General features: G+C 49.4%; 1 protein-coding gene and 1 long non-coding RNA gene across 6 annotated transcripts in view; one reads left to right on the forward strand and one right to left on the reverse strand.

The window, feature by feature from the left end:
* Window positions 1-1058: 1058 nt before the first annotated feature.
* LOC148342484 (uncharacterized) lies at window positions 1059-2981 on the reverse strand. Of its 4 annotated transcripts, none has more exons than XR_015846160.1 (4): window positions 2709-2981; window positions 2074-2234; window positions 1709-1891; window positions 1059-1299 (listed from the first exon to the last, which is right to left on the reverse strand). It is a non-coding gene; the product is annotated as an uncharacterized LOC148342484 (long non-coding RNA). The 4 variants fall into 4 exon arrangements; XR_015846159.1 differs by having other exon boundaries at window positions 1483-1891; XR_015846158.1 differs by having other exon boundaries at window positions 1059-1888.
* Window positions 2982-7350: 4369 nt separating this feature from the next.
* The window catches only part of syne2b (spectrin repeat containing, nuclear envelope 2b), a 41512-nt gene continuing 23286 nt past the window's right edge, over window positions 7351-25576 (forward strand). The window contains exons 1-30 of one of the 2 annotated variants that reach the window (XM_088307740.1): window positions 7351-7563; window positions 9156-9217; window positions 9660-9755; window positions 9842-9919; window positions 10038-10130; window positions 11010-11200; window positions 12424-12623; window positions 13182-13291; window positions 13757-13849; window positions 14469-14582; window positions 15333-15470; window positions 15608-15772; window positions 16602-16714; window positions 16788-16956; window positions 17049-17145; window positions 17221-17420; window positions 18198-18362; window positions 18502-18642; window positions 19231-19332; window positions 19430-19606; window positions 19676-19834; window positions 20006-23173; window positions 23307-23438; window positions 23544-23737; window positions 23813-23891; window positions 23962-24059; window positions 24133-24253; window positions 24321-24611; window positions 24694-25289; window positions 25348-25507. In XM_088307740.1, coding sequence (XP_088163866.1) covers window positions 7479-7563; window positions 9156-9217; window positions 9660-9755; window positions 9842-9919; window positions 10038-10130; window positions 11010-11200; window positions 12424-12623; window positions 13182-13291; window positions 13757-13849; window positions 14469-14582; window positions 15333-15470; window positions 15608-15772; window positions 16602-16714; window positions 16788-16956; window positions 17049-17145; window positions 17221-17420; window positions 18198-18362; window positions 18502-18642; window positions 19231-19332; window positions 19430-19606; window positions 19676-19834; window positions 20006-23173; window positions 23307-23438; window positions 23544-23737; window positions 23813-23891; window positions 23962-24059; window positions 24133-24253; window positions 24321-24611; window positions 24694-25289; window positions 25348-25507 — 7587 coding nt within the window. In that variant the 5' untranslated portion in view covers window positions 7351-7478. Of the gene's footprint in view, window positions 7564-8188; window positions 8285-9155; window positions 9218-9659; window positions 9756-9841; window positions 9920-10037; window positions 10131-11009; window positions 11201-12423; window positions 12624-13181; window positions 13292-13756; window positions 13850-14468; window positions 14583-15332; window positions 15471-15607; window positions 15773-16601; window positions 16715-16787; window positions 16957-17048; window positions 17146-17220; window positions 17421-18197; window positions 18363-18501; window positions 18643-19230; window positions 19333-19429; window positions 19607-19675; window positions 19835-20005; window positions 23174-23306; window positions 23439-23543; window positions 23738-23812; window positions 23892-23961; window positions 24060-24132; window positions 24254-24320; window positions 24612-24693; window positions 25290-25347; window positions 25508-25576 lie in introns of those variants that run through there. The other variant, XM_088307748.1, reaches the window with a different exon arrangement.

A 25576-nucleotide genomic window follows, 5' to 3' on the forward strand; every position in this document is an offset into this window, starting at 1 on the left:
GCTGATACAGTCTTCTTGTGCTATTTGTGTTTTCAGGTATTTCTTGCACTTTTCTGATGGGAGAGGGGTTCCAGAACTGTCATTACCTTCAGATTCATTAAGTGCCACAATAGTGATGGCACATAGAAGTTATTTTGCATGTTCCACACATTGTGACTTAAGTAGTTGTGCTAAATCTCAGAAAAAATCTTTTTACACAATGTCTTTTATTTTTCAGGCGGTCCCACTGGGAGATCATATTGTTGCAGTGTGCAACGTCTACCCTGACAAAACATGGCAGGTTTTCATGCTTAAAGCACTCATTGATGTAGGTCTTCAAATCGGGGTGAGCGGTAAAAGCTTTGGCCAGAGATCCAAGAATGGCAAGAGAAAAAGCACTCACTGCTTCTATTGGGGACGGACGGGGCACCTGCATGAATCAATTTTTTTCAGCCACTGTGTGATAGCACATACGCCATGCTTTTCTGACATCTGTACCAATGTCTTGTACACATAGTTGTTTGACTCCAGTAGTGACAGAAAAATGTGTCCAGTCCAATGTCTTTAATGCTACCACTGCGAGGTGCACTGTACATAAATACATAGATGTCCTCATTTGTGACGCAAACTTACATCTTTCTCTGCAGTGATGCACATTTCAGCAACCTTACACGCGCAAGGTCGACGATTGTGTCCATTTGGACAAGCGGCTGGATGAATTCTAAATGACCTAAAATAATTTCTTATTGAAAAACAGTAGCAACACAATACAAGTTCTTAAGGCCCAAAACAGCACAATCGACAGACTAGTTCAACCAAAAAGCGGATGTTTTTACAGCAAAAATTAAAGTTAGAAAAGTTGTGGGGACTTGCTGGCTTATGCCACTGGAAATTGAAACAGGCATTATCAATAAAACTGAATTGTTATTCGCATTCCTGTCTTTATAGACTCATCACTAGTGGTCATGTCTGTCGAAGTAATTTTAATTGAAAAAAAAAAAAATCAGGCTTTGCTTTTTAATTGTATGCGGTTCAACAGAAAGAAGAAAACCAACTCATGAAACAGGCGTCGACAAAGATGATGGTGCCCTTCCTTATTTTAATACTATATTTTGTTGCAAAACATGCTGGCAATCAGGACAAATTTTGGTAACTTTCACTGGACTTCTGCACCTGTCAGCAGGAAAACATCCCGATTTGAAGAGCTACATTAATGAGTGCTTTAAAGTCTTGCTTGGGAGTCAGCATGCAAACCTGCCGCCATGCTTTGTCAGGGTAGATGTTGCACACTGCATCAAAATGATCTGCCAGTGGGATTGCCTGAAAAATAAAAGACATCGTGTCAAAGATTTTTATGTGAGATCATGAGCACAACTACTCAAGTCACAATGTGTGGAACATTCAACAGAACTTCTATGTGCCATCACTATTGTGGCACTGAGTGAGTCTGAAGGTAATGACAGTTCTGGAACCCCTCTCCCATCAGAAAAGTGCAAGAAATACCTGACAACACAAATAGCACAAGAAGAATGAATCGGCATGCTCGATGAAGAGGTTCAGGCACAGGAACCCGTTGAGGAGCATCAACAGATCCACACTAATGCTCGACAGTGGGTGACTGAATTATGCGAAGAGATCAGGTCACTTGCCATGGCTGAGGGAGACAGGGATAACATCCACTTCCTCCCTGAGATTATTACCCACATCATAAGACAGGGAAGTTACTTACCACTCTGGTCAGGCGTAGTGGTCCCTCTCTTCCGAAGTACCAGCATCACTGCAAGTTTGGCAGCTGTTGAAGCAGAGTTCAACAACCTAAAAAAGGGCTTTTCAAGCATGAAAGTCTTCTCATTCATGTTGACCGTTTCGTTGCTCGTCATCATGCCTTCATTGAGGGAAACGTGGATTTCTGCTGCAAAACAAAAAAGCTGATGTAGGTCATGTCTTAAGACCTGACGATGCCTCTACTACTTCTCATACTGAGGAAAAAATATATTAAAAAATTATGTTGACCTCTGTGATGAGTCTGATGTTGCTACAGTATTCATACTACTGAAGTTGAGAAATGGAGAGGCTTAGTGGATTGACACCGACCTAGGTATGAGTTGAACAGAAGTTGCCCTGCTGGAAATTCCCAGAAGTCTGATGCTGACAGTTTACTTTTAGAGCAGTCATATCATCTCGAAGAGGATTCTCTAGGACATTATGTGGCATATTGCAGGAGGGCTGCTTTTGACTGGGAGATGCACAATGACCTGGAAAGTAGAGTGAAAGCAGCATCAGAAAAGACAAAGAGCTTCACAAAGCAGTGATTGCTTAATTGTTGAAATGTAAATAGTTTGGGGTTTTGTTTGTTGCTGTTTTCTTTACACATAAAGCTATCGTTTCACCCAAGGTTTCTCTGCAGGCTCTCATCAATTACACACGGACTGTTTTTATATTAATTCAGTTGTTCTCAAATGAGGGAATGCTTCATCGAGGGGTGTCTTTAAGTTGTTTTTATTTCAAAAAGTTCAACGGATATGTTTCAGCCTCACGTCTACTATAATTTTAAGAAATAATCACATAGCTTTAATGACTACTGATGAAATAAATGAATGAGCAGTAGAACAACACTATTAAAAGAAATAAGACCGAATTTAAAGTAATTTACAGCAGTGAAAACAGGAAGGTTTTAAGATTACTGTATGCTAGCAAAAAAGCTACAACAGTGAGTGTGACCTGTTTACCTGAAGTTCGTCCGGCAACAGTTGCTTTCCAGGATCATGAAGAATGTAAAATGCGCAAAAACATACAAAACATCGGTTCATTCCAGGAACTAGTTTATAACCTGGAATTAATAACAAATACGAGTGATTCAAGTGATTGACTGAACGCGGTAGCGCGATACCGAGCTCCTTGTTCGACAGCAAAACAAAACAAACTGACGCTGGCGCGTTCCTGTTTGTGACGTCACCGCGTGAATTAAAACGTGTAATATCTTTCGAACCGGAGCAGCACAAACGAAATTTTTAACAGCACAAACGGGCACAAACGTAGCACAAACGAACGGCACCATTCCCAAGTCAATCGGATGAAAATGGGGGGCTGGGTGACGTCACCACTCGAAATTAAAACGTGTAATATCTCTGGAACGGAAGCAGCACAAACGAAAATTTTAACAGCACAAACGGGCACAAACGTAGCACAAACGAACGGCACCATTCCCAAATCAATCGGATGAAAATGGGGGGCTGGGTGACGTCACCACTCGAAATTAAAACGTGTAATATCTCTGGAACGGAAGCAGCACAAACGAAAATTTTAACAGCACAAACGGGCACAAACGTAGCACAAACGAACGGCACCATTCCCAAGTCAATCGGATGAAAATGGGGGGCTGGGTGACGTCACCACTCGAAATTAAAACGTGTAATATCTTTCGAACCGGAGCAGCACAAACGAAAATTTTAACAGCACAAACGGGCACAAACGTAGCACAAACGAACGGCACCATTCCCAAGTCAATCGGATGAAAATGGGGGGCTGGGTGACGTCACCACTCGAAATTAAAACGTGTAATATCTCTGGAACGGAAGCAGCACAAACGAAATTTTTAACAGCACAAACGGGCACAAACGTAGCACAAACGAACGGCACCATTCCCAAGTCAATCGGATGAAAATGGGGGGCTGGGTGACGTCACCACTCGAAATTAAAACGTGTAATATCTCTGGAACGGAAGCAGCACAAACGAAAATTTTAACAGCACAAACGGGCACAAACGTAGCACAAACGAACGGCACCATTCCCAAATCAATCGGATGAAAATGGGGGGCTGGGTGACGTCACCACTCGAAATTAAAACGTGTAATATCTCTGGAACGGAAGCAGCACAAACGAAAATTTTAACAGCACAAACGGGCACAAACGTAGCACAAACGAACGGCACCATTCCCAAGTCAATCGGATGAAAATGGGGGGCTGGGTGACGTCACCACTCGAAATTAAAACGTGTAATATCTTTCGAACCGGAGCAGCACAAACGAAAATTTTAACAGCACAAACGGGCACAAACGTAGCACAAACGAATGGCACCATTCCCAAGTCAATCGGATGAAAATGGGGGGCTGGGTGACGTCACACTCGAAATAAAACAAAGTGTAATATCTTTCGAACCGAAGCAGCACAAACGAAAATTTTAACAGCACAAACGGGCACAAACGCAGCACAAACGAAACAAACTATTTCCACCTATTTTTGCAACAAATGGGGGGCCAACTTCACGCAGGTGAAACAGACTATTTGAATTGAAGACTGAATATTTGAATTAAAGACTGAATATTTGAATTGAAAACTGAATTATTGAATAACAACAATTGTATATGTATTGTTTATTTTAATCACAATTTTCCATTTACAATTCAATAATTCAGTTTTCAATTCAAATATGTCATGACCCGTGTCGGGCATGTCAGTGTTTTTGTTGTTATTTTCTTCCCTCCTTCCTGCCATGTGCTTTTTCTGTTTATTTTGTCAGCTGAGTGGAGGCGTTTTCCTCAGCACCCGCCCTCGCCAGCCACACACCTGCTTCCCGTCAATCATCACGCACCTGATTCCCGTCTGCTCCCCTGATCACTCTGACTATTTAAGCCTCCCAGACCGACAACGCAGTGTCGGGTCATTGCCGTACTTCACGGACTTCCACGACCGCGTTTGTTTCCTGCCATGTTCATGCTCTCAGCCCTGGTCCCCTGTCCCTGTCCCTGTCCCTGTCCCTGTCCCTGTCCCTGTCCCTGTCCCTGTCCCTGTCCCTGTCCCTGTCCCTGTCCCTGTCCCTGTCCCTGTCCCTGTCCCTGTCCCTGTCCCTGTCCCTGTCCCTGTCCGCTTAGTTCGTTCCCGTCTCGTTTTGTTCCTTGTCCTTCTGCCAGTTTAGTCACGTTTAGTTGGCCTTTGTTATTTTTCACCCTGCCACGTTGTTTGTCCCTGTTGATTCATTTAATAAATTCCCTTTAAGTTACCCTTTTCCCTGCTTCCTCGCATTTTGGGTCCTCCCCCTCCTCGCCGACCGGCGATCCGCGACAGAATATCCAGTCTTCAATTTAAAAATCCAGTCTTCAATTCAAATATTCAGTCTTCAATTCAAATATCCAGTCTTCAATTCAAATATTCAGTCTTCAATTCAAATATTCAGTCTTCAATTCAAATATTCAGTCTTCAATTCAAATATCCAGTCTTCAATTCAAATATCCAGTCTTCAATTCAAATATTCAGTCTTCAATTCAAATATCCAGTCTTCAATTCAAATATCCAGTCTTCAATTCAAATATTCAGTCTTCAATTCAAATATTCAGTCTTCAATTCAAATATCCAGTCTTCAATTCAATTATTCAGTCTTCAATTCAAATATTCAGTCTTCAATTCAAATATTCCGTTTCTAGTGGCACAAATATCAGCCCATACTGTAGCCTCGCTTTATTTTGCACGCTCTCAACTTTTCCTTCACACTTGACCCTTTCCTCACCCGCCACTCAAACACATTCGCACCCCTCTTCTTTCACGCATGCGCACACGCACCCACACGTCACACGAGCTTGGCACAATACTCGCAACACATGTAATACGACTGATTACACCCCACATGAGCCAATTGTCTACGATTGGTACTCTGCTTGTCTTTCGGCAGCGACGACGATGACGATGAGGGTGCTTTGCTTTTTTTTTTTTCACCTGTCAGCCGAATGGAAGCAAGTCGGCGGCGCCATTTTGATTTGCAAGATGGCTTGGAGGCCCGTTTGAAACTTGTCTCAACTTTTTTTCATAATGACGACCTTCCTTTGCAAACTTGACTTCTCACAATTGAAAGAAACGACATTCCAGTTTATATTGCACCTTATTATTATCAATACTATGATGTAATTGATTACTTTGTTGTTTAGCCTCGTCTGGTCATGACTTTCAATATTGCTTCTTTAAAGCAGGTGTTGTGTGGGCGTGTGTGTGTGTGTGTGTGTGTGCGTGTGTGTTTGCGCGTGCGTGCACGCGTGTACGTGTACACGTTATTTTTGAGTGCTGTGTGCGTGTGTCTATATTAAGCAACGCGTGAAGTATTGTGGGGGCTTCTCCGGTTTCTCTCGGTCGGTCACTTGGTGCTCATCAGCTCTCCAAGTTTGCCCTCAGAGCGTCCGAGTGCGCCCGGCGCACAACCTTTCTTCTCGTCTTCCTTGACGTCTCGTCTGGACTTCTTCTGGCCCGGAGGACTTTTTGCGTGTTGCTCTCCACTCTGCTGACCTTTGCTGCAAGTAAGCAGCACTCCATTCAAGGATTTGTTGCAAAAAAAACAACAACAACTATTAGTGCCATCGGGTATGAGCTTCCTTTTCCGTCAAGATGGCCAAAGCATCCTGACGCATGTTGCATTTTTTGCTGAGGACGAAAGTGAGCGACACGCTGACCTGAGACCAGCAGCGGCAGCAGGAGTTAACGAGCTATTTTTAGCACCGCCCCTCACCGACCTTGTGATTCGGGTGAACTTCAGCTCCATTTGGGTGCCCGATTGCAAAAAGTGAAGAAATTGTCCAGGTTCACGTTACGGCATTTCTTGGACTGTGACCATGTGGGCCAATTCCCTTTGAAGTTTTTTTGTTTTTGTCCAGTCACACAAAGTGTTGTTTACTTTTCTGGTGCATGTTCACCGCGGTTCTGATCACCAGAATAATTCCGGGATCCCGAAAATGTTGACGTGGCGGCGAAGCCAATCTGCCCGAAATTGAAACGCCAACGAGAGGTCTGCAAACGAAATCTGTCGGGAAGCGCCAGGCCGAGGATGGCAATTGTTGCGTTGCTGCCAACTCAGCCTGCCTGCGATACTCAGGAAAAAATTGAGCCACGCGATGGGCGGGCCGAACGATGTTGCCCTCGCGTCCAAAAGACAAGAAGGACTCAAAGGACGCCGGACCGAGTGACGTAGAGTTGCGTTGACGTTTGGAACGCACGTGTTGCGATTGTTTGTTTTGCTTTTTCAGGCGAGAAAAATCACGTTGCTTATCGGGACTGTGACGCGCGCGCCCGCGACATCGTTCAGGCTGCTACTGACAACCAACCTTGACATAATTTGCATGCCGCGCTCGTGCACAAAAACGTACACGTCTCGATTTCGGTGGGAATGTTAGCGGGCAGTCCCTTCTAGAAAATGGCTTGTCTCGTGCACGCTCGCATGTATGCACGCGCGCGCGCACACCTTTTGCGAGGTCGCCAAGTTGCGAATTGTTCAACTCCACCCATCTGGCAGCGGCTCGAGGTCAAAACGAGCCAGCGTGTGCGCGCGCTTGCGTGTGTGTGCGCGTCACGGTCAGGTGTTCTCATTTTAACACTTCCCGTCAATGTTCCGACAGCTGTCCGTCTTTCTCGACTTGAAGCCATTCTTTCCGACGCAGACGGCCGTGTTCTGGCGTGATGCATTTTGTCGTTCATGTTTGTGCAGAGGCGCCATGTTGCCAGCAGGTGGCCACTGAGTCCAAATGGCCTCAGCCTACACTGACGACGTCATGGGGGAGCCGGGCTCCGCCCCCCTGGACATCGACAACGTCCTCATGCTGCTGCAGGGTCAGTAAACCGCCAAAGCAAAAAGCTCGCAGTGAGTACGAGTGCAAATGTGATGATATTGAAAAAGCCAAAGTCGTTTGCGACAAGCGAGATTTGGATTGAGCCTCACTTAGCTCATGCTGTTCATACATTCCAGCCCCGCCCCCCTCCAAAAACAAACAAACAACAACAACAGTTTGCTCATGGGAAAAATTGCACATGTGTGTACTTAAATTGTAACAAATCCTTCTGCTGTGCACAACTTGGCCACCAGGAGGCAGCAAAATACAGCCATGCATCTAAGTCGCTGGTGTGTAATAATGAGTCGGTTTTCACAGAGGATCAAGAATATATGCGTATTCTAGTCAACTTGAGCTGGGAAGGAAAAACATTCATCAGCAACTTTGACTATTTGCCAAACTTAACGGGTTCTTTCTGACTTCTTACTGAAGAGTACTGAAAAATTAGTGCATCTGCTGACACTGCAAGTGTGTGTGTGCGTGTGTGTAAAAAGTCCTTCGTCAACTCATTCGTATGTCAAGGCGCTGTGTAGCAATACTTCAATGTGTGACTGGTAGCAGAGCAAAGAGTTAAACCAGTTACCATTTGACTGACACATCAAGAGGGGGCGGAGCTCGAGTAAGTCGGACCTGCTTGAAAGGCGGTCGGACCAGAAAAACATATTCATTTTGCTTTCGCTCTCACGTGTTGACAATGTAAAAACTTGAACCGGCCGGCATGGGTGAGTTGATTATTATTATTATTTTTTTTTTTTTTGTTGTTCTCCTGAATAATAATGATGATAACGATGAAAATTTGATTTCTGTATCAACAAAGACGTCCTCGACTTCACCTCAGGCGCAATCATTGATTTGGCAACTTCTGGTCATAATTGCGCTCATCAGCTGACGCTTTTTGAAGCGTAACAAAGTCGAAGATGTTTGTAAAAGATCTGCAAAAGGGGCGTGGTCAACCTTCTTGTCCGTTTTACAAAAAAAAAGTCGGCAAGAAACTTGTTTTCGGCAGCAATCAATTGGCTGCGAGGTGAACTTGTGAAACAGGAAGTGATGATGTCATGTGACAAACGAAAAAACAAAAACTTTGGCAGCACGTCAAGTCATCTGACTGGTCACTTGATTAGGTACACCTTGCGGCCACGTTGAATTCAAAAGATGATTTGTAAAGCATATCAATTAAAAAATGAACATGCCAATCAAATTCCAGTGGACGTTTTGTGTCACAGCGAGGAATTAAACGTCTACTCCAATTTTAGTGCACACCCCGGCAAAGGTACAACCCACCTTTTTTTGCTTAGACTTGAGAGCGCTAAGTGGCAGTGAAGTCGAGGCGTGGCGATTATTTCTTTTTTAGTGTAATGACGAACCAAAAGCACGCTGCAGTGAGACACGTCTTGGAAGGAAATCATTTTGTCATTGCGCCTGTGGATTTACTTGTCTGCTTTGAGAAAATGTCACCCGAATTTTCGGAAAACGAGTGATGATAAAAGTGGCTTGGTAAAGTTACAACTATTTTACCAATGGGTGTGCAACGCATTAGCATCCATGGAAATATGAAATGAACAAGTGTGTGTGTGTGTGTGTGTGTGTGCACAGTGGAGCAGGAGCAGATCCAGAAAAGGACTTTCACCAACTGGGTCAACGCCCAGCTGGCAAAGGTGAGCGCTTTCTCAACTTTGACCTTTTGGCCCTCAAGCACACGTTGACCACGTGTTAGCATGTTAGCAGCAAACGTTGCAAGAATTCAATTCAAGAGCATTAGCCACATTAGCACGGCGCTGCAAAAAAAAAAAAAAAAAGCGTGGGCACGTCCGTGTCGTCATTCGCTTGACTGGCTCGTAGCAATGCAAAAATATTGTGAGGAAGGCGGCGGCTCCAAATGGCATCGGCAATAATAATGATCATCATTTCTCGTTTTCGATACGCTGGCTTGCACCTGTCTGTAATTGAAACACCCGCCACTTTTTTCACATGTTGCTCTGAATGTGTCACAGAAAAAAAGAAATTTATGGAGGTTTGGTCAAGTGCACATTGATAGCATCTTAAAAAAAAAAAGTAGTCTTTGTGATGTGAATTAATGAAGAACGTGGGTGCGCGTAGCGGAGACCTCCTTGCAGGGTGGTGGATCTCTTCAATGACTTCCGTGATGGATCCAAACTTTTGGACCTGCTCGAGGTGATGAGCAACCAGCGCATCGTGAGTCCAAAACCTCCCCTCCTTTAAAAAAAACAAACCAAAAAAAAGCCAATGCTAATGCTAACGGTGACTGCTGGTTTGGGCAGAGTCGTGAGCGAGGAAAGGGAACGTTCCAGCACAGGAGCAACATCGAGAAAGGCCTGACCTTCCTCCGACACAAATCGGTAAACGTCAAACACGGGCGATTGTTCAGAACTGAGCTTCGGAACGACGATTCCGCTCCATCAAATTTCCCCATTGTGGGACTAATAAAGGACATCTTATCTTATCTTGTGCTCTCAGATCAAACTGGTCAACATCAACATTCCCGACGTCCTCGATGGCAAGCCGTCCATCATCCTGGGCCTCATCTGGACCATCATCCTGCAGTATCACGTGAGAGCAGAATCGAGAAAGCAGCCGTCAGCGATGATCCAAGTGATCGGTGCCAAAGATTTCGCACGACCGCTTGCTGCGCTTGCGAGCTCATCGTTCACTTCACGTCGCTTGGGTGCACTGCGGATGTTTTTTTTTTTTTGTTTCGTTTTTTGACGGTACAAACAACGTAACTGCTCTGAAACCAGAACAAACCTCCTGAAAGCTTCTCTTCACTGTCGAGCCATCACAGGACGGAACGCGTTACTTGTTGGCGGGTGGCCGCTGGTTGCGCAGACGTAAAACCCGCGATGATCCCGAGAGAGTCGCGGCAAAGATGCTCGCCATCGAGTCATATTTTGCCCCGTGACTGGAAAGCGGACTTGGCAGAATGAGAGGAGACTTGACGGAGACGTCAGAGCGTCCGTCTCCGCCCGTGACGTTCTCTTTTCCACTTGACTTGAGTGTCGGCGCGTCTGAAGCGCCTTCCTAACCCAACGTTTGGCTTGCAAATGCTCCGGCGCGCACGCCAAAAGCTAGCAACCAACGGCTAACTGACAAAATTCGATCCAATCCGCTCGGCACAAAATCGCCGGCCAGTCTGATGTGATGTCAGCCTCGTGGTGAGCGGGGCGCCCCGCCATGCTGCTACCGGATGTATGAAAAAAAAAAAAAAACAACAAAAAAAAACCTTCTCACAAGAGTGACTGGGCAAGCATTTCTGCGCCCCAATCTAGAAAATGACCTTAACGAGAACTGTTTGCAATTTCTGAAAATACATATTCCATTTCCACGATTGACTTTTTGTCTCGTTGTCGCCTTCTGTTAACCGGCCGCTGTTGCACGTGGCGAAGGATGGCGAGCAGACAGGACGAGTAAATGTTTGTGTCCGTTTGGCAGATCGAGGAGTTGGCCGGCGGACTTTCCTTCGCCTCGCGTCAGTCGTCGGTGGAGTCGCTGGCCAGTCTGGACTCTAGCTCCTCGAGGGCCGGCGGCAGTCCCGCCCCCTGTCGGGGCTCGCCGCTCCACGCCCGCTTCCGGTTGTCGGCCAAGAAGGCGCTGATGCTGTGGGTCCGCGAGCAGTGCCACAAGTGCGTATGTCAGCGCTCGTTTTGCACGTTGACGTCCGGCGCGGCCATCGTTCCACGCCTGACGATGGCAGTTCGGTTCACGATTCTCGCTGACACCTTTTTGCCGCCTTTTCCCAATTGGACGAGCACCCGCAGCACGTGTGTGCGACGTGAACGTCTCCTTGAGTGTTGCGTCAAGAGAGACGGTTGCCGTCAGGCCACGCCCACGCCGCCGGATGCTGACGATGTCGTCCGATGGTCTGAATGCCAACGTGGTTGTGGGCGAAAGGCTCGGCTGCAAACGAGGCGCAAGCGTCTTTTGCTCCGGCTGAAATTGTGAGCTCTCCCTTTTTTGCGCATGTTCAGAGCCAACGTTTCCTCCCCAAGAGACGAACGTCGCTGTAAAAACTTTCTCTGATTTTCACACTGATGCCAAAACAAAAAAAAAAAAAGGATGTCGATTTTTGAAAGATGCTAATGATGAGTTGGGATTATGTGTCAGCGAATATCGTGGAGCCGGATTGTCAATTTTCACTCGCACTTTCGCACGCAGACTTTGGCAAGTGGTCAGTTTGAGCTTGACGCTTTCAGCTCTCGCGGGTGGTCGAGCAGCAAAAAGTGAAAGCTTGAGGGAAGCATTCTACAAAAGGGAAATTGAGACTCTTCCTGGTCGCTGAAGCGGTTTTAAACAATTTGGGACGGTACGAAAGCTTTTTCTTGACCCCGTTTGGCTCATTTCAACTTTTGTGGTTTGCCAAAACCTGCTTGACTGACAAGTTGCGTTACGAAACGTTGGAGTCCAAAGCACAAAAAGCACGTCAGAAATTGGAGCACGCCAACGTCCGCAACAAGAACCAAACGTCAACACTTTTAAGAAGGTTTGGAAGACTCGAGTGAGTCCGAAGGTGACGAGAGTGAAAGTTTGCATTTTTTTGTCCCTCTGTCGCTAACTTCACGAGTCCAAGTTTCAGAAATCCAAATGCAATATTTTCCGTGGTGGGAAAACACAAAGGCGGCGAGAGACTTAAAGTGCTGCTCAGGTGGCAACCGGGAACGGGTCGGTCCAAGTCCTGGTTTAAAATGAGGCGAAGCGGCCGCAAATTGAAAGAACGGGGGCCGCTCGATGGAAGCCACACGGAATGGATCGTACGAGTCCAAATGGGACGAGGAGCACAATGTGGCAATGTAAACTCGTCCAAGTTGGCCGCAAAATTTCCGATCGACGCTTTGCCGTTTGCTTTCAGGGCAGGATGTTCGGTGAATGTGAAAGATTTCAAGGGCAGCTGGCGTAGCGGTGTGGTCTTCCTGGCCATTTTGGTTGCGCTCCGCTGCGACCTGGTGGACTTGTCCAAGGCGGCGAGCCGAAGCAACAGGCAGAACCTGGACGAGGCCTTCCGAGTGGCCGAGCAGGAGCTCGGCATCCCGCGGCTGCTGGATCCCGATGGTGAGGTAGCCGCCTCCGTTCTGGCGAATGTTTGATTCGGATAGCCGAAATGAGTGGAAACACGCGCGAGCCCGGGCCGCAGAGCCTGCAAAAAGTCCAACCTTCTGCGCTGTGAGAGGCAGCCGACGGTCTTGACCGCTTAGCTTGAGAGCTCGCAAAAAGCAAGCGAGACGGCGATCGGAAGGCTCAAGTGGTTTTTTTTGTGTTGTTTTTTATCGATATCGGCCGTATTTGATGTGTCAGCCTCTATCGTCAACGTTTGTCCACATGCGCGCAACGCGTCCTGTAAAGCGTCTTTGTGTGGTGAGAAAGAAGTTGTTGTGTTCTCGTCCCACTCGCCTCGCCCGCAGGACAGCTGAGTGTCGGCTGATCCGCTCGCTGCTCTCCGGCTTCTTTGCAACATAAAGCACTGGCTTGTTGCACTTCTTCTCGCCTGTTAGCCACTTGCGCATTTCACGTTTGACATCCGGGGGTAGGAGGGGGGTGCGACGCAGCCCAAGTCGCTTTGCCATCGAGAGGGCGACTTGCTGATGGCGACTTGTGATGATCTCCTCGCAGATGTGGACGTCCGCGAGCCTGACGAGAAGTCCATCATGACCTACGTGGCTCAATTCCTGCGCTACTCCAAAGACGCACCCGTCTCCGAGGACGAGGACGTCGCCGTGCAGGTCAGCCGCCGCTGCGCTAGACAACACGTTTGAGTGATCGATTTGCACGCAAACACGCCCTTGGTTTTGTTTTCGACGGCCGAACGTTGCCTTTCTGTCAGCGTATTGAACATTTCTGATGCTCGATGACGACTTTTGGCGTGTCATTGAAAGCTTGCGGTCACGTTGGTGAGCTGGCCTGACGCAATATTCAAACAAACCAATATGATGGCTTTGCTCGCTCGCTTGCTTTTTCTTTTCCGTTTGCATCTCTGCCGAGAATCAACTTGCAGCCCCCGTGCGTCTTTGATGATTCGACAAGCTCTTCTTTCAGCACGCGGCGTGCACGCTCATCCACTCCTTCGGTGGGCCACATGAAACGCGATGTGGCCCCCGCTCCGCATCTTCGACACCGACCGGTGCACTTTGCGCTTTTCCACGTGTGCTTTGGGGTGACACTTGTGACTTGCTTCTTCCCTCGGCCAGAGCCGCCAGAACCCGCGTGCTCCGAAAGCAGCGTCTCCCGTCAGCCTTCCCGTTCACTACACTCCCGCTATCTCTGCTTCGCCGCTGCGGCAGGTATTTTGCTTCTCACTCGTTGAGCAGTCCCCTTTTACACATCAAAATTGTCCACATAAATTTCCATTTTACATACAAAGGACTTTGTACGTCCTCATCATCTTGACAACATTCCTAAAGGTTCCTTCCAATTGAACTCGTTGCACTTCACTGCGTTCCCTGAAATGAAATTTTCCACGCTCACCTTTTGATTGGGACGTTTGTAATGTGTTGATTGATTGATTTGAATTTCATTGTGTGTTCTGCACAGGTCACTGATGGTGTAGTGGTACACTTGCCCGAGTTGTGTGCGGGCAGCGTGGGTTCAGTTCCCACTCAGTGACGATGTCTATGTCTGCCCTGTGACTGGCTGGCGACCAGTTCAGGGTGTGGTGCGCCTTTCGCCCGTAGTCAGCTGGGATAGGCTCCAGCACCCACCCGCGACCCTGTACGGTGTGGAGAATGTTCTGCACAAAATCTGTATTTTCTGGAGAATTGTTTGATGTATACACGTATCAAAAGGTTATACGATAGATTTAGAATTGAACACTTTCTTTCCTCCATGTTACCCCTGAGCTAAAACGACACGTTGATATATGAAGAAGATGATTTATTCTAATTTTTTTTTGTTTACTTTCAGGCGAGCGCTGACTGTAAGGCGCAGGAAGTGTCACGTTGGCTTCTGCAGGCGTTGGAGGAGCTGCTGGAGGGCTGGGACTCCGCCCGTGACGAGAGCTACTCCGAGCGATATTACGTACGTTCAACTTTCAATCGATCCGTCGTTCTCCCACCGTCAAGGAGAACGCGCACTCGCACATACCCGATGATCCATGCCGGGAAGCCCCGAGCAGGAAATCTGTTGATGCCATCTCGGACCTCTGAGACCACGTTGGGAATATCTCCGCGCGCGTCCTCGTTTGATGTTCGCTCATCTGGCGTAACGCCCATCCAGAATTTGCTCAAAGGCCACGTTTCGAAACCATCGACAAGATGATGAAGCTTTATTTGTCTTTCCAGCGGTTCGTCGAGAGCCACACCTTTTCTGTTTTCCATCGCTCCCGACTCCAACACGCCCGATTAGCGCGGTTTGGCAGAACTTGCTGACGAGCGGATTGTTGTGTTGGAAGAGGGACACGTGCAATGGAAATGGGCAGGATGTGGTTCACTGTAGTCACTGACGGTCCCCGAGTTGTGTGCGGGCAGCGTGGGTTCATTTCCCACTCAGTGACGGTGTCTATGTCTGCCCTGTGAGAGGCTGGCGACCAGTTCAGGGTGTAGTGCGCCTTTCGCCTATAGTCAGCTGGGAGAGGCTCCAGCACGCTCCCGCGACCCAATACACGATAAGCGGTGTGGAAAAGGACATGACAATGACAGGATGTGGTTCTCGACCGACCGGAGTTCCGCCACCAGACGCGTCGCTTTCGATACGACGGAGGTTTCCACTCAACGTGCTTGCGTAGGAAGGACGCTGAAGTGCAGAGCGGCTGAGTTTGTGCATTTGCAGGTTTTCCAGACGTTTGTGACGTCCTTCGACGAGCAGCGGCGTCCAATCGTGCCTCTGCTGAGCGCCATGAGACGAAGCTCGACGCCGAGTGACGAGCAGCGAGGCCTCCGCGAGGCCTGGGATGCCCTCACAGAAAAGGTAAGACGCTGCCTCTTGCCACAAAAAAAAACTGAAATGAAAAAAAAATCAATGTAGTGCCGCCAAAACAGACGGAAGTCAACAAGAAGTCAAAGAATGTCTGCGTCCGCGCTTGTCAATCGTTGCTTGTGTGACAGCTGCGCGAGTACAAGCTGGACTTGGACGTGAGCTTGCCAGCCCCCCTGGACGCGGTGGCGCGCTGGCTGCTCCGCACGGAAGGCATTCTGGCCGAGGACCAAGGAGAGCCCCCGGACCACCGGCGGGCCGCAGAACAAGCCAAAGAGAAACGGGAGCAACTCAAGGTGAACGGTCGTCGGCGCTCGCAAACGTGTCGGTCACGTCTTCGCTTTTCATTTCTTGTGTTCACACAAACGTACAATCGTAATCATGTTCACTTGCCAAATGTGTTTACAACTCACGGACAAACATTTTGACCAAACACTCATTAAATAGATGGATGTGGTCATGTCAAAATTGATGGATCTTAATTTTATCCCGACATTGCATCGATTCACGCTTTCCGTGTGTCGCTTAATCTTCGAAAACTAGAGGGGGGAGGGGTTTCAACAGACTAGCTTTATTTATTTAAAAAACAAAAACAACAACAACTTTAGCAAAAACAAAAGCCGTTCGGAAAAAGCTAACTGGAACCATGAAAAAGGCAACAAAAGCGCCACCGGCAAAAGCAAAGATGAGGGAGCAAAATGCGTCTTACGGCGGCGAAGCCAAGAGGGAGCGAGGAGGCGCAAAAGGACGACGGCAAAAACTCTTGTGGACTTGGAAAACGGCAAAGTTTTGCTGAGGCGAGACAGGCTGGATGCAAAATGGCGCCAAATGCGTTTTCCCGATTGGCGACTGGGAGCTGACGACCAATCGTTCGCGAGTGGCGCTCACCCCCTTGCTCCTCGCATCAAATGCAAAAAAAAAAATCATCTTGTCGTGTTTTTTGGAAAAAAAATGTTTTTTTTAGCAGCAAAGAAAGAGTGTTTTGTTTTTTGATCTCTTGACTGAAAAAACAAAACATTAGTCTGGAACAAAGCAACGTGAAACGCCGGAGTGAGCCGAGGAAGATTCGCTTTGTAAGGCTCGACGAAATTTGAGACGAGACTGACGCGGCAAATGTTGATCCAGGTGTGCCTTGAGGAGATGCCCCAGCAGGTGAAGACTTTCCAGGCCTTCCCAAACCAGGATGAGCACGGAAACACGTTGGTTCCGATTGAAAAGATGGACGAGCTGAAGAGAAGGTGGGCGACATTTTTCTGCTCCCGTTCTGCAGACTTTGGGCGCCGTCACTCCGCCGAGTTTTCACCCGAGCAGGTTCACCGGCGTGCGAGTGAGCGCCAAGTACCACGGCATCAAGTTGGAGTACGGCGAACAGCGGCACCTGCTTCTGGATTTGCTGCGCCAGCTCAAGAGCAAAGTGCGCTTGTGGAAGCGGCCTTACCTTTCTCCGGAGGCCGTCAGACTTTTGCTGCGCCAGTGGAATGTGCGTGCTCAGCAATTGGCGAGGAACGCCGTTCTCTCGCCATGATCCTCGTTGTTACGCAACATGTTTTTATTGACACGTTTGTGCCACAGGAGCTGGTGACCGATCAGGAACTTCCTTCCATGCTGGAAGCCGCTCTCCGCACCTTGAAGCAAGTTTCGGAGAAATACTCCAGCAAGTCTGCTCTCGGTAAGCTTCGACATCCTCCGGACATCCTCGCAGGCCACCGACTGCTCAGTGCGCGGCGTTCTCGTGGCTTTGCAGCTGCCGACTACCGGCGCGTTTGTCAACAAGTGACGCAGCTGGAGGAGGACACGGCGGCCGTCTTGGCCGAGGTCAGCTCGGCCGCGAATATTCTGGAACGGGTTCTGACCGCCTGGGACTCGTACGGCGATGCTTTGAGCTCCATGCAGGCCTGGCTGGAGCAGACGGCGGTCGGACGGGCCTGCGGCACCGACGTCACGGTATTTGCCAGGAGCCAAATCTTCACCCGTCGTTGCGCGTTCACTCACGCAATTCTCCAAATAAGACGCAAAGCGTGATTGGTTCCAATCAAGCAAAAATAAAAAGCTTTCTTTGACCATTACAAAACCCCCCAAAAAAGGAACCGGACCGGACTCAAACCCAAACAAGGTCAAATGAGGGCCACCTTAACACATTTGTTTCTCTTATGAGGGCCAAGCAGCGACCACTGCGAGGTCACTCTTGTTTTTCTAGAAATTATTCCGATTTATTGATTTATTTATTACTTTTATGATGCTCCTGGCTTGATGACTAAGTCGACGGTTGCCCAAGTGAAGGTGCGCGACTTACCTGGAAAAAAAACTCAATAAAAAAAAAAAGACAACTTTGAAAGCGGACAATGAAGTGCGACGTCGCCACAAATGATTGGGAGGTGTGGCCAGGGCGACGCAACACTTTTTAGAGGCGGCCTTGCGTGCTTGCGTCGTCCTTTTGCATAAAGTGCACAGTCGGGAAACAAAATTTGCAACAATCGGGTTGAAGCACATTTTGCTGAGCTTCACCTTTTTTTTTTTTTTTGCTTCTCATACTCCACTTCAAACTCATGCGCTGATTGGTTATGTAAGAGCCAATCGGAGTGGCCAAATGCCATTTTGCATATTACCGCAACAAAGCCAAAAATGGGGCACAAATATTTCTCCCTCAGAGTGGTCTCAGCCACCCTGTAGCTGGTTGCGGGGGAACACGGGAAGGTTCCAACATGTGCTTTCAACACGCAGGCGACGTCGGCGAGCGTGGCCGAGTGGGCGTCCCGACAGGCTCACCTGAACGAGGTGGCCAACTTCCTGATGGAGTCCACTGACCCGCAGGCCAGCAGCAACCTGGAGGAGCAGCTGCTCAAACTCAACGCCAACTGGGCTGACTTTGTTGACAGAAACACCTTTGTGGGTTTTCGCTACTTGCCGAAGAAGATGTCAAGAACTGTGTCCCGTCTTAATTGTTGTTGTTTCCATGCCAGCCATGTTTCAACTTTGGTGAAACGCGACAAGCAGACTGTTGCTGTGCTTTTTTTTTTTTTCTCAGGATTGCGCCACAGACTCCAAGTCCGACATCGGGACTGGACGAGCACACCTTCGGGCTCTCGTCAAGGAGGCCACGCTTCTTCTGCAGGAGCCCGTCGAGATGACGTCCGGTCCTTTACGCACCTACAGGAAAAGAATACAAGTAAAATGAGATTTCATCGCGCACCACATCCCCTCATTCGGAAAACTCGATTTGTATTCGGACACAAATTGCGCCATTCAGAGACGTTTTCTTCCTTTTATTTTTTTTACCTCTCCTCCATTGTTTGCGGGCCGTGTGGTTTGCTCTTTTAGTGATTCATGCCAAAACAAACCCCCCCAAAATATAGCTGCAGATTATGTTTGTCGCGGTGGACTTGCGAAGAAGGTCTTTGAAAATCCATCCAACCATTTTCGGAACCACTTTACATGTCGAAATAAATGACATTTATATTTGAAGAATGATAATGTGCACTCACAAAACATTTTTCTCCCTTGCGGTTGACTTGGGCGCAGTCTACTCGTCGACTGCAGTCGACTAGCAGGCCAGTCCTAGTGTCGATAAAGCGGCATAGAAGCGCACTCGCTCCTTTGACCAATGAATGGCTTCAATTACTCCCATTTTTTTTTTTTGGTTCTTCTGCTCAGTCCCTTTCCGTCGCCAATAAGACGATAAGAAACAAAGTCCGTCCTGTGTTAAGTTGGGATCGCGCCTCTGCAGAAGTTGCCGTTAAATATTTTGTCCTTTCAGTTGGTGCTGAGGAAGCTGAAGGAAGTGGACCTGGACGCTCTCGATTCTTCTCCAGAAAGTTCTGCGGATGAGTTGGAGCCACCCAACATGGCCGTGCGACAAGTAGGAATGAATGAAAAAAAGACAATCGTCAATCTAAGATGAAAAGCTCTGCGTCGCATCCTCAAGGGCTCGCATGTGCTCGTCTCGCATTAATCAGGTGAACCAGACGCTGTGCGAGGCCGAGCAGGTGTGTGCGCAGTTGCAGCGCAGTATTTCGGCTCTTGACAGTCGCTTGGCCGAGCTTCTGCACTGGGAGACGGAGGCTAGGGAGATGTACCAACTACTGAAGGCCACAGAGCCACAGCGGCAGCGAGGCCAGGATCCGAGGGTTCGGGTGAGAAGGAGTCTTGTACTCGAGGACGGGACATCCACTTGAGCCATTGGACTGCGTCTCTTTCCACAGGACCTGATCTCACGTGGCCTTCAGCTGGAGGGTCAGGTGGTCGCAGAGGAGCAAGATCTCCAGACAGTGATTTTGACACATCAGAAGAGCTCGCCCGTTCAATCCCTCCTGACCAACATCATACAGGACCGAGTGCAAGCAGCACTGGCACAGTCACAGGCCAGTAGCAGTTTTCACGTTCTTGCTTTTTTTTTTGGATGTGTCAAATGTTGTGCTTTTGGAGGAAAGCGACTGAAGATGTTTGAATGAAACGCATGCCATGGACACATGTGTAAAACGTGAGATTGACTTTTGCAGGACTTCAAGGTTTGCCCATTTGTATAATTCTAGGAGGCGGTTGCGATGCTGAGCAGCTTGGGAGCGAGAAGAGACGGAAGCGGGAGTCCCACCCGAGGGCCTCCATCCAAAGTCTTCATCCAAGCCAAAAGGAAACCTCATCAACTGCGCCGCTCAGACACGATGCCGTCGAGTCCGGAGTCTCCATCGTCCCTGATGGAATTACATTCTTGTCAAGAAACATTTGAGCCAAACGTAGCGGTTCACCAGTACGGAGGAGAAAGGGCGAGTTTGCCTCCTCCTGTCTCTGTGCGAGATCTTCCAACAGCAGAAGATCAGACTCATTCCTGGACAGGAACCAGTGAACAACGGCCGACTCGTGAACGCACCTTGATGCTCCAGCGGCTGAGCTCAGGAACGGAGCAGGGACAAGAAAAAGGGCAGCGAAAGGACAGAGACAGAGAAGAACATCAAACAGCAGTCGTGAAGGAATATGAAGGGGGGCAAGTTGAGGTTGAAAGAAAACGGCCACATGAAACTGGGTTGACACATGAGTTGACTTCATCACAAAAAACATCTAACAAGCTCCAATGCAAAAAGGCCCAGGCTGTGAAGAATCGCCCCTGGCTCAGAAAAACCGCCTACCCGGACATCACCAGACCAAACGAAGACTCTGTTCACCAACCAGTTGAGGCTGATAAGGCGGTCGTGGGATCTATTCTGGAAGTGGCTCACCATACAGAAACGGCTGAGACAGAGCCCAAAGTCCAAGACAACTCTGCCGGGCAAGCGACAGAACAGAAAGAAGGAGCACAGCAAATTCAAGATCAGCAGAAACAGCAACAGGGGAAACTGCGACCATTTACGACACAACATGAGGAAATGATTCAGAAACAGGCAAACAATGTGCCTCTTGCGCAAGGTCCGCCTCCAGCTCACATCCTGGCTCAGTCGCAGCTTCAGCTCGAGCCTCCTGCGCATGGCCAAGTTGGAGCGCAAGGGCCAACCTGGGCTCAATTTAGGACTTTATCTCCCATGCAGGACGCAAGTCAGCCATCTGTGCCATCCAACGTTCAGGTTCACAGTCATCCACCGTCGTGGGCCCCCGTCAGGCCAACTTCCCCTAAAGCACCAGCCCTGGCCCAGAGTTGCACCTCTCAACAGATGCAGACTGCACCCTCACTGGCCCGCTCCCAAGCCAAACCTCAACCTTTGGTCACAGGTCAAGCCAATGCTGCGCCAAGATCGCTGTCTGAAAATGTGCCACACAAAATCCTTCCATGTCAAACTTGTCCGAATGCAAAGAACCAGACTCAGATGCTTCAACCGCAGAGCAGTCCTGTGTCCTCACTGCAGCCTCAACCACAATCCAAGGTACAGACACTCCCTCAGCCAATGGCTCAGTCTCAATCCAAAGCAGATCCCATTGCAAAGGTTCCAGGCCAGCCTCCTTCGAAGGCCCAGTCTCAAAAGTATCCGCACTCACCCAGCGAAACTGAAACGATGGGCCAGTTTCAAAGCTCAGTTCAACCAACGTCGCTTAATTTCTTGCCCACTCAGCCAGCTTCATCCAGCCAAGCTCTTTGTCAAGCACCACCTCAAACCAAAACCAAACTAGAGCCAAGTTCCATGCAACCTTTAACTCAAGGTCAACCGGTAGTCCAGCCTCAAGTACATCCTGCGACACAATACGACGCACAATCTCAGCCAGGTGTCCAGCATCCGGGACATGTCGCTCCAGGACAACTGCATGCATGGACCCAAGTTGGCAGCTCATCCGCCATGTTCGTACAACCACCCCCGCCTCAGCCCGCTTCACAGCCGTGGGCGCAAAATCAATGCGCGATCCAGCAAAGGCATCGCATTCCTCAAGGACTGCCTCAGCCAATAGTCGAAGCTCCACAAGCACCACAATGGGCGCAGATTAGTCAGCCGCAAAGAGCTCAAATGGCGCACTCTGGCCAATCATCTACTGTGCCTCAGCCGCAGCTGCACTCGCACACCCCAGTCCAGGCTCATGCATTGTCCCAAGGGAGGCCTCAGACTCAGCAGCAGCTCCAGATGCAAGCCCACCACGCGTTTCTAATGCCGCCCCTAGAAGGCCGGCAGCAACAGATGCGGCTGCAGGCTGTCCATGGTGTCCAAAGGCACCCCTTCCTGCAGGCTCAGCAGGAGCCACCTCTTGAGCATCAGCTCCAAACTCTGCAACAACTTCAGCCTACCATCCCCGCTCAGATGCCTCAGCAACAAACTCAAGCCAGTCTTCAGTGTCAAACTCAGCCTCAACGTCAACCTGATATGTGGCGGCACCCACGAGTCGATGTGCGGCCGCAGGTTCAGCCGGACCAGTTCAAGCCTCAGCCATTGCAGCCACAGCCACCATTTCGACCACCGGCTCAAACGGCAAACGAGCTCCAGCCTCCTTCACAGCCGCCCCACGCACCTCAACCACCACCGCCCGACACGTTGTCATCAAGCCGACCGAAGAATCACTCACTGCTGCAAAACCAATTGGAATCACAGGCTGCGCAGCAACTTCAAATTCAGCCTTCCACCCAAACCAAGACTCAATCTCAACCACAATATAAGCCTGAAAGCCAACGAGGAGCGTTTCAACCCAAATTTCAGTTGCCAAACCAACCCAAGGTTTGGACGCTGCCGCACCACGTGCCCGGTGACTTAACGACTCTGCCGACCATGCAAGGCGACACTCAATTACGACCACAATGGAAACCTGAACTCCTGCCATCTCCTCAACACATGCTTCCAACAGTGAGCCAAAGCAGACCTTTGTCGGTGTCACAGTCCCCTCAAGTAGCTATTCAGCAACCAATCAAACCAGCAACATCGTCACCTTCGCAATTCCAAACGGCGCCTGATCTTGATTCGAAATCGCCGGCACAGGCGACTCCCCAGGTCAACTGTCCTGTGCCGTCCCAACCGCCGACTCAACCTCCATCGCAATTGCCACAAAAACAGCCCCTCGCCGTCTGCGAGGAATCTGGCGGAATGCTGCCTCAATCCCAGGCAGAGTCTCCTGACATTAGCGTGTCACCTGCAGCCCTGGCACAGGCTCCTCCGCAAGCCTATTCCGATGCCTATGCCAAGGCGCAGGCTTTGGCTCGAAATGGTTTTGAGGAGGCCAAGCACTGCCTGCAGGAACACATCCTGGAGGCCATCGGTGATAAATGTCTCCCAGCTGAGCGAGCGCCAGTGACGCATGTAAGTGCTTTTATTGCCAACGTGTTTACGTGTTTACTTTTGTGGCGTTGTTTGTTCGGAATTGACACGCTCTGCCAAGAATATTGAAGTCGTTAGGAGAAGTCAGCTGACCAAAGGCTTTACTCCGGTGCAGACCCAGAGGAGCCTGGATCCGGAGTTGTTGGAGGAATTCCTGAGAGCCGCCAAAGGCATGGAGGCCTTCTGTACAACTCGGCAGCTCCGAGACATGGCGTTTTTTACAGAGTCTGTCCGGTCTCAGTGGGAGGTCGGATTGGTTTTGCTTTCATTTGAAATTGGGCATCAGTTGAACTGCTTTGTCTTCTCTGCAACCGAGTTGAAATGTCTCGTTTGCTCTGTCGGTGTCCGCCAGGCTTGCTTCTCGTCCGAGGGCAACTCGGTGCAAGCGGGTCAGCCAGTGGAGGCTTTAAAAGAGTTGTGCGATATGCTGAGTCCGGAGGACGGCCACCGCCTCGCCCACATGCAGCGGAGAGAGTGCGAAAGTAGCCTGGCCGCCATCCAGCGCCAATTCAGCGGAGACCAAGAAGCACCGCTGCGTGAGTCCAGGTGAGCGGTGTCGCAAAGTCGTCACATTTGCTCTCCGAGCCTGACTTTGAAAATGACGTTTCGCATGTTTTGCAGGTTTCCCGATGTTGTCCACGTGGAGCAGACTACACCCACGGAAACTGCGTCCCTTGCCAAACCACAAATGCCGTCGGAGGTATCGCAGTCATTGCAAGCACTCCGTTAAGTTTGTTCATACTGTAAGCATCCCTGCATTTGGCTTGTAGGTTCTCCCAACGAAAATCATGACGGCAAATGCCGAATCAAAGGTTAAAGGTCACTCGTCGGTTGATGAGGGTAGCAACAAAAAGCAGGCCTTAGAGAAGTAAGCGGAGTAACGACGCCAATGCAGTCCTTCAAATTGCGTTTGCCCTCACCTATCGTGTTTTCCTTTTCAGATACGAAAATTACAAGAGGTCTCTGCAAGTCCAGCTGTCTAAAAATGAACAGAGCATCAGGCATGTTCCCTCAGACTCTGCGACTCTAAAGGATCTTCACGCACGGCTACAGGAAATACAGGTAACGTTGGCAGTAGCATTTGCACAATTCGTAGGATTCTAAACACTGCCGGCTTTTCCTGTTGTAGTTTCTGAGGCAGGACACAGAATCTCTGTGGCTTGAGTTTAGAAACCAGTCCACCCAACTAAGTGGAAACGCTGGCCTAGAGCAGGAAAAAACTGATCTTCAGAACCAGTGGCAGGCCCAGCAGTCAAACCTTCAGAGGAGAGGCAGTTCACTGGGTGCCGCCCTCAGGCAGATTGACTCCACTGAGAACCACATGGTGGACTTCACAGACCGCCTGGACCGTTACCTGAGACAGCCCAAAGACGTCACGGCCTTTACACTGGCCGACACCAACATCCTGAAAGACATTAAGGTCCGCTAGCGCTCCACCAAAGTGACGTGAGGAATCCTGTCACTTGCGAGCCGATTCTAACGTCAACCGGTTGCTCCCTTAGGAACTCGACGAAAACATCCAGAGTGAATTGGATCAGCTGGCCCGCCTGGAGCCACAATCCAGCAATCTTGATCCCAGAGACTGCCTCCCTCTCTCCCGGGAGGTGGAAGCTCACCGAAACAGCCTGGATCAGCTCCGCCAGCAGGTTTGCAAAAGTGAGGCAGCTGCTCGCGCTTTGGATCGCTTTCTCTTGTCCCTCCGCACTGTCGACGACGACATCGGCGGAGTGTCGGCTTGCCCTTGCAACGATGCGGCGCTTCTGCAGGCCAGTTGCGCCAAACTGGCTGTAATAAGGCAAAGTGTGGACAGTCTGGAAGACAAGGCGCCGCAGTTGGATCTGCTGCTGCAGGGGGCGCGGCTGACGGTCACTCAGGATGGTTTGCCGGTCTCCTGCCTGGACATGGTTCGTGTCTTGCTGAAGAAGCTGGAAGAGAGCGACAGTAGACTGGCGGGCCAACGACAGAAGCTCAAGAGAGAAACTCCCAGCCAATCTTTGGGCTTGAAGAAGAGGACCCTGTTGGGAGAAGTGAGAAAGCTTCAGGACGTCATGGAGTCGCGAGGCCTCAATGAGGCCACCGTGCCGGCCGTACAGCATAGGTGAGTTTTGCCTTTCGCCAAACGAGGCGTTCATTTCAATTATCACGTCTCACTTTAGGCTTCGGGCTCTGTCTGACTTGGAGAGCCAGCTGCAAACTCGGAACTCCGAAATGCAAAGTCTCAAGGAACTTGCTGAGTGTCAAGGCGAAGGTCGAAACCTCGTGGAGGAGCTGGAGGCCGAGTACAGCCGGACTCGGACGGCTTTAACGGACAGGCACGTTCACTTGCGGTTTTTACTCGGTCTGGTCACACGTCCGTGGCGCTAAAGTCGCCGTGTCTGACAGGAA

This window comes from Idiotropiscis lumnitzeri, chromosome 1 (genome assembly GCF_059441095.1).
Source record: "Idiotropiscis lumnitzeri isolate Australia: NSW breed Sydney's pygmy pipehorse chromosome 1, RoL_Ilum_1.0, whole genome shotgun sequence".
Taxonomy (NCBI): Eukaryota; Metazoa; Chordata; class Actinopteri; order Syngnathiformes; family Syngnathidae; genus Idiotropiscis; species Idiotropiscis lumnitzeri.